At 38.9% G+C, this 7,958-nt stretch overlaps 2 protein-coding genes across 2 annotated transcripts; both read right to left on the minus strand.

The window, feature by feature from the left end:
• Nucleotides 1-2,482: 2,482 nt before the first annotated feature.
• Nucleotides 2,483-3,607, minus strand: LOC122649555 (disease resistance protein At4g27190-like). The gene has a single exon (XM_043842750.1). It carries the CDS (start codon nt 3,605-3,607, stop codon nt 2,483-2,485), a length of 1,125 nt encoding a protein of 374 aa, XP_043698685.1.
• Nucleotides 3,608-3,770: 163 nt separating this feature from the next.
• On the minus strand, nt 3,771-4,562 carry LOC122649560 (putative disease resistance protein At4g10780). The gene has a single exon (XM_043842757.1). The coding sequence runs from the start codon at nt 4,560-4,562 to the stop codon at nt 3,771-3,773; it is 792 nt and encodes a 263-aa protein (XP_043698692.1).
• Between the last annotated feature and the right edge of the window lie 3,396 nt (nt 4,563-7,958).

Genomic DNA, 7,958 nt, shown 5'->3' on the forward strand with positions numbered 1-7,958 from the left:
GTAAAATGCAGTATAAAGGAAAATTAACTCAACAATTGTCTCTAGCCAAGCACAAGAAATTATCCATTTAGGGACATTTAAATGAGCATCGCGCAAAAGAAAAGAGAGCTAGTAGTCTATTTTGTTTCGTAGTGAATTGGAAGAACAAAGTGTAGCAAATTTGTTTCAGAAAAAATAAATAAATAAATAAAGGAAAGAAAATGATGTATAACATATATTAATATGGTCTAAAAGTTAGAATAGTTTTAGACTCAGCAGCTCTATGTCAGCTGTACAGTTACAAATATCAAGCAAATAGAAAGTGTATTGACTCATGGAATGGATTGATTGAAGATCAAATTAAAGTCATGCCAAAAGCTTATGAGTAGTAATTCTTTAACAGTCTAACATTGCAATGAAGTAAGACACATAAACAATTGAAAATAAAAAAGAGAGTTAAATATGTAAGGCTTAAGTAGCCTTGGACATGATTAATTATATGGTTATATCGATCGGCCAAAGTTGTGATTTTCAGAGTAAAGTAACTAATCAATGGAAAAGAGCATCAATATGGACATGGAGAATCAACACAACTCAATGTAAGTTGGAGAAATCACAAATTTTGTTATCAGATTGCACCTATGAATCATTGCAATGAAATGTTGTCAACCCTTAAGTTTGTTTTTGGGCCAGCTTCAAATTATTTTACAATTGTAGCAAGGCCAGTAAGAATTATCCACCCCCTATTTTCTTATACAAATTGATCTAGTTTAGGTTTTTAGAGAGAGAGCAATATGAATGAAGAAATTATAGCAAGAAATTAAAGAGGTGCGACATGGAAGATGTATATTTATGTATTTTGCTAATCAATTAAAAGGGTTTTAAAGCAAAATCAAAATTGGAAGGTAGAGAAAGGAAAAGCTTACACACCTTAATCATGAAGTTAACGCAGAAACATGACATACTTGACTGCTCTGTGGTCGAAAATTATAATCACCAGAATATAACCTGTTAGATGGATGGCTCTAAAATTAAACAAATAATGGAATTATGTTGTGCCATTGCCACATGCTTAGTTAAAATATTTATTTATTTATTTATTTTTAAATGTATTGTTTTTTGAGAGAGAGAGAGAGAGAGTTGCATCTAGGTAGGTAGGACAAGAAGAATTAATTATTAAATTGATATATAGTGAACTACCTACCTACGTAGGATGGAATGAATAAATAAATATTATTATTATTAGGGAAGTAGTTCTCTGTCCGGGAGTGTGGCCTACGCTAGCACTCTCATGTGTCTATCTCTCTCCTCCTCAAAACCAGGGGGCAAATTTATCTTTTCATATGTAGAGGAGAGAGATAGACTCATGAGAGTACTAGCATAGACCACACTCCCAGACAGAGAACTTTCTCCCTATTATTAACAAATTTATATATACCTTAACCCGTTGTTGAAGGTGCAGCTTGTCACTTGGTTCGTCCCACTCCAACTCATGATTGAACCATCTTTCTTCTATCCAGATCTCCCTTAGTCTTGGTGTGCTCTTCGGACTTGGACTTCTCAAATTGGGGCATTCTATAATGTACAATTCTTCAAAGGTAGGGACTTTTATTGAATCATGGAGTGATAGTAGTACCCCTCGGCATACACTTGAGAAGTTTGGCAATGAATACAATTCAAGAGACCTTAATCGAGGAAGCACCACCACCACCATCTTACTTTCCTCCTCCTCCTCCTCGTCTCTGCCCTCATTCTTCATAAATATTTCCTCTAAATCATTGCAATTCCCAATTGAAATTTCTTCTAATTGTGGGAGACCCTGAGCTATACTCATTTGAAAGATGTGCTTCAAATTGGAACATCTCACAATATATAGTCTCCTTAGGTTCTCCAGGGTCCCCTTTTGAAAAGTTCCATGGCAAATTTTCCTCAAGTTCTATAAGTCATTCAACCATAATTTTTCCAACCTGTTGAATGCGAGTATAGGGGCCGGGACATCCCCTTCTTCTACCTGATGATGATGATGATGATGATCAGCAATCAAAATATGCTCCACATCCTCGCATGATATAACTTTGAGATATCGCATGATATAACTTTGAGATATCGCAAGTTGTTTAGACCACTCCCCCCTCCACTAAGTTGTGGATAAATGGACTTTGGACCATGGCACTCATCCAGAATTAGCCGCTCTGTTCGTCCCAACAACACCTTAGTCCAATTGCAAAGTTTATTAGGGATTTTTATTTCCCAAAATAACATCGTAGCTTCATAATTACCTTCAATGGGGATAATATATCTGCTTCTTGCATATTTCACCTGCGTTGGATTGAATGAGCACCTAATATAAAAATGGGTCAAGTTTTGTGCCCCCAATTGCAATGAGATGGTGGTGTTGGAACTCATGAAGCATTCTATGTTTGATACCACTAATTCAACCCTTGTCAAATGAGTCAAGGAAGCCACCTCAGACAAACAAGCCTTACTAGTACCATCTTTTTTTTTATCCTTCATCGACCTCCCACTCATCAAAGCTTTCCAATACGTGGAGTTCTTCTAAGCAAGATAACCTGGACAAGACTTTTGGGGGAATAATCAACCTAGAGTTTCTTGACAAATCCAAGGACTTTAGATTTGTCAATCCCCCTATTTCTTGTGGCAAAATCTTTATGTTGGAGCCACTTAGGTCGAGTATTTCAAGTTTCTTCATACTCCAAACCAATGACAAATTTAAAGAAGACTTGACCACATTTAGATGTAACACTCGAAGCTGCTCCGTTAACCATGAGAATGATGATGGTATTGAAACAATATTTGTATTTCGGAGATCTAGAACTTTAAGTGATTTCATACCCTTAAAACATCCATCAGGGATTTCCCTCAGAGATCGATTATCTCGTAATGATATGGTCCTGAGTTGGGAGCAACCCATCTCTTCGGGGAGCTTATTGATTTCATTTTGCATTAGCGAGAGTCGCTTGCAATTTCTTAAGTTCAATATATTTGGCCACTCCTTCAGTCCACTTCCAACTTTTACAACAAAGCCATGTTGGTCTTCATGTGATGCAATCCAAATGGCCACATCTCGAACGATATCATGCATTCTAACACATTCGAATCTACTATCATCATCAACATTTAACAACAAGCTTGACCGCTTAAGTGTGTCCAACACCGTATGCAACCTATTTCTGGCTTCATTCATGTTTTCAATTGCTTCAAATATACCCTCAGCCCACACATAAGGAAGCAAATCATCCTTAGAAATAAGAAAGTCTTCTGGAAATAAACAACAAAGCAAGAAGCAATGCCGTGTTTCCTCGCTTTCAAGATAATCATAACTCAATTTTATGGAGAATACTTGTTTTTGAATACCTGGAATTCTCGATGGGATTGACATCCTCAGTTGGGTGAGTGCATCAACCCATACGGTCCGATCCTTATTTCGTAGTGCCTTTCCAACCGTAACAAGTGCCACCGACAAACCCCCACATTCTTTAACAACTTCCCTAGCCACCTCATGCAGCTCTGAGGAGTCCAGTCGATCACCACCTACGCTCATTCCAAATAGCTTCCATGCATCTGCTTCCTCTAATTCCTTCACTTCAACATTGTATTGGGTGTTCATTTGATTGCACACTTCTAAGAATCTTGTTGTGATAATGACGCTGCAATTGCATCTTCTTCCATCGTTGCCACCAATCACTCTGCCTCCATAGAGAATTCCAATATCGGTTAATGTGAGTGGTTCCCATAGATCGTCCAAGATTAGGAGGATTCGTTCCTCTTGCTCAATTCTCGCCAATAAACGTCTTGCTCTTTGATTCATTCGCTTCCTCGAATTTGAACCCCAAGTTCTCCACAATATCATCTTGAATCTTCTTCAAAATAACGTTTCGAGACACGGTGACCATCACAACCCGATCAAAGAACCATTTGTTTATCAGTTTCTTTGCCAATTCATTCATCAAGGTCGTCTTATCGACCCCGCCCATTCCATAAACTCCGATGAAGTTGAGCTTCTTGTCCCCCAATGCCTCCATAATTTGCTTCATCGCCAACTTGGTGGGCTCAAAAGCTTGGAAATCAAGCATTGACGGCATGGATTCTATGCCAGGAGGAGGTGGAGGAGGAATTGACACAGAGCCATCAAATTGGCCAGCTTCCTTTAGGAGATTAATGACTACATCGGTGGTCGTCCTTTTTGTTTCTTTGCCCACACGATAATGAGCACAGCCACAGTCCCATTGGAAGCAACATCCCTTGTTCTCTTGAAGTAGTAGTACTGTGGCGGCATCAACTCCATCTAACCAACTTCTTACTTCTCTCTGTCTGGCATCAACTCTATCTAACCAACTTCTTACCATTTCTTTGATCACTTGTCCTCGTCCTCGAGCGACATCCATAGATCGCCCAACATCTGTTCTCAGTTTTTCAAGTTTATCCATTTGCTCTCGAAGCTCATTAATGTTTCTCTTGTAGTGAACAAGATAACCAAGATGGCGCCAACAGGGAGGGATCAGAGACTTGACCAATTCAGTAATAGGTCCAACAACAACTGACAATATGTCGGTAACTGCCATTGTGGTGATCGAGTAATTCAGTTCAGATCAGATCAGATAAATGAGTTGCCTAAAATCTGAATCTGAATCAAGAAAAACAGAGCAATAGAGCTGGTGACGGAAGTGAGAAAGCTTAATTAGCAAAAGCTTGCAAATGAAAAACAAGCAATAGAGACTCTGGAGAAAAGTTTTCCTTCACCTACGCAAAGTGAAGCTCCCCTCTAGGGAGAAAAAAAAAACGCACGATTCCAAATCTTGTACCAAGGGAAAAAGGAAAGAATCCAATAGTAATAAAAAAAAAATTAATAATTAGACTCCTCTTATGCGATTTGGAATTTTGATTCAACCTATTCGGTTCGTATATGGTTTTCAATTAGGTTTATTTGTTTTTTGTTTTTCTGACATGCCTTAATTGGTTTGGTCCAAATTGCCGGACTTAACTTTTTAAAACCGAACCAAATTAAATTTCATTTTTGCAAAACCAAACACCAAAATTGCTTCTTCTTTTTTCCCCCCCCCTTAATTCAGTTTGGCTTTAAATGGCTAGTTTCGGTTGCGATTTCAGTTTTGATTCCAAATTGACAACCTTAAATGAAGGTTTGTATATATTCTTGCTTCATTTGTGCTCATTCTTTAGCTTTTCTGCTTCCTTCTTAAGAATGGTTTGTATTGCACCTAAAATGTATATATTCTTGCTTCATTTGTGCTCGTTCTTTAGCTTTTTTGCTTCGTTCTTAAGAATGATTAATTTGTTTTGTACTTAAAATGTATATATTCTTGCTTCACTTGTGCTCAATCTTTAGCTTTTTTGCATCATGCTTCTTTCTTCTTTCCTTGTCATGTTTTCATTCCTTATACTCATATTTCCCGACTCTTGAGATGTTCCAGCTGATTACCATTTCCTTAGTTAGATTATGGCAACCTTATAGGTAGGGTCCTGGGGGTGTCAACGGTCGTTCAATCCTGTTTAGTTCGGTTTTATGTATGTGACAAAGAATATTTAATAGGCTCATACCTGGTATCATTCACCTTCATATAAGATACAGATCTCTATTTGGTTGGTACCTCAAGATCTTTTTTAGAATATGTATTTTCAACAGGGGGTGGTGAGGATTTTGAATTTAGCTCGTCTCCAGGGAGCCCAGCATGCTCAGGGTGCTGCCAGCCGTTGTGCTGTACCACACATATCCCTAGGCGTGCACCGAGATATGTATGGCACTGCTCAGCCGCTGGATACCCCCTGGGTGTGCCCTGGGTGCTGGGCTCTTTGGAGACAATCCTGAACTGAGGACTTCTCCTTCTCAACAGAATGCTCCAACTTTTCTTTAAGAGTAATATTTTTCATCTTTTAAGCTTCTACTATTGTTCAATATTAATGAACATTTTTTCAATTTCACGATCAACTTCTCACAATAATTTTAAAACTCATTATAAGAGTTAACTATCTAATTCATCATCACTATTACTGCAAGAATCATTATCACTATCAATACCCATGAGATATATATTACACTGCGCTTTAGGCCCTTAATAGGCCATAAACAAACTATAATCAGGATAAATGGGCTAATCGGAATATAAATGACCAGTTATCAATCAGTCCTTGTCGGACCACTATCTTGCACCGGGAATGTTTGATTATTAATCAGTCGGGCCAGTCTCGTACTTCAATCAATCGATTCACGTCCAGTCTACTGGTGCAGACCAATTTTTAACACACCTAGTGACGTCCACCACTTTTTAAATTTTTTCTTTCTTGGAACCTATTTGAGTTGTATTTAGTAGGTTATAGTCATACACTGGGTTCAAGAGATTGGAATCGGGACCGGAATCAGTTGCTGCAGAATTCGATCCAATTGGGTTCTGGATCAGCCAAAATCAGTCAAGAAAATCCTAAAATCAGTCATAAATCACTTTAAAATTGGATGTTGTACCATTCAGATTGTCTAGAAGCATAATCGAAATCGAAATCGGGGCGCCAATTCTGCTAATCCAATTCCGATTCATCAAGCCCTGATCAACACACATTTAGGTTGATCTGAATTTTGAGTCCTCCAAGTCCTGGACTACCTCAATCAACCCAGCCACAGCCATTCTTGGATCTAAAGTCACGATATTGGTCTCAACTCTCGACCCATCCAGGTTTGAAGACATAGCTTCAAGCCATAGAGCCTTCAAAGGCCCAACCACATATGTTTGGACTTTAATTTGAATTTTCAGCCCATGGGCTGGACTAGGATTGGAAAATCCGAGCTCAAGGTTGGAGCATGGGTTCAGCCCCACCCAAAACCAATCTATATGCAAGTACGTTAAACGTTGCTAGGATGTTGTGGTTGAGAAGCTTATTGATTGCCTTTCTCCATATATGAGTTCAATCACCTCTCTATGTTTTATGGGGCGCTGTTCTCTGTGCTGCAACGCAGCCTGCGCCCAAGCACATTGGAGGTGGGTGCAATGACCATCCTGCCCCCTGCACAGGCTGCCCATGTGCCTGGGTGCAGCTGCGCTACGGCACAGAGAAAATTCTCCCATGTTTTATTTATTAATTTCTTCTTCAGATTTAACAATGGACATCTTGGGCCCTGCCAGGCTGAGCTAAGCCTGGATAGGATGGGCTGGGCTTGCTGGGGCTTTACTTGATATATCAAAGCCTAAGATTTGGCCAGGCCGGGTTGGGTAGGGAAAAAAGCCGGCCCAGCCCGCTCAAGCTGCACCTTCTGATTTCCCCTCTTTTTGGGTGGGGTAAACTGGAAAGGAATTCAAGGATTGATTGCAGGGAAACTTTTTAATTTCACGATGCACTGCAGGCTATATGTTTGGAAACCGGGAAAGGAAAAATAAATAATTAAATATAATAAGACAAAAATCATTATGAGATAATAATAGATTTTTATGTCTTTCTCTCTCAAACATTTTTTATGCACGGCCGCATAAGGTTTATGATGCGTCAAAAGGGGGATATGGTCATTTCGATCCTCTATTGTAAAAGGAGACATGACCATACAAGCATGCATGGCCGTGCATGAAACTTTTGCCTTTCTTTTTTTTTTCTTTTCTTGGTTTCCAAACATAACCCAACATACATATTTATAATTTAAAGAAAAAGAGAGGGTTCTTTAAAGAAGCAACATAGAGGAGTGCACAAATTAGGTGCAATAAAATGATATCATATATTGAAAGACAACCACGTTATTTCACATGAGAATGACAGAAATAGAGGGAGTTCGGATCAGGTTATCATACGAGAACCATTCTCAATCTCAAGGACTTGTTTTGCAAACTGCGGACCAACCTATAGCACAACTAATCCATTTAAAACGATGTCAATTTATTTCCAATTTGTGGGGGAGGAGGTGTGAAGGAGGCAATGTAGGAAATTGTAGTATAATTTATCTAAGGGAGAAGGATTGGCATTGG

Source organism: Telopea speciosissima, chromosome 2 (assembly GCF_018873765.1).
Source record: "Telopea speciosissima isolate NSW1024214 ecotype Mountain lineage chromosome 2, Tspe_v1, whole genome shotgun sequence".
Lineage (NCBI taxonomy): Eukaryota > Viridiplantae > Streptophyta > Magnoliopsida > Proteales > Proteaceae > Telopea > Telopea speciosissima.

Bases quoted from the DNA above. Each gene is read 5' to 3' on its own strand.
- LOC122649560 (XM_043842757.1), bottom strand. From the start codon at position 4,562: ATGGCAGTTACCGACATATTGTCAGTTGTTGTTGGACCTATTACTGAA.
- LOC122649555 (XM_043842750.1), bottom strand. From the start codon at position 3,607: ATGAACACCCAATACAATGTTGAAGTGAAGGAATTAGAGGAAGCAGAT.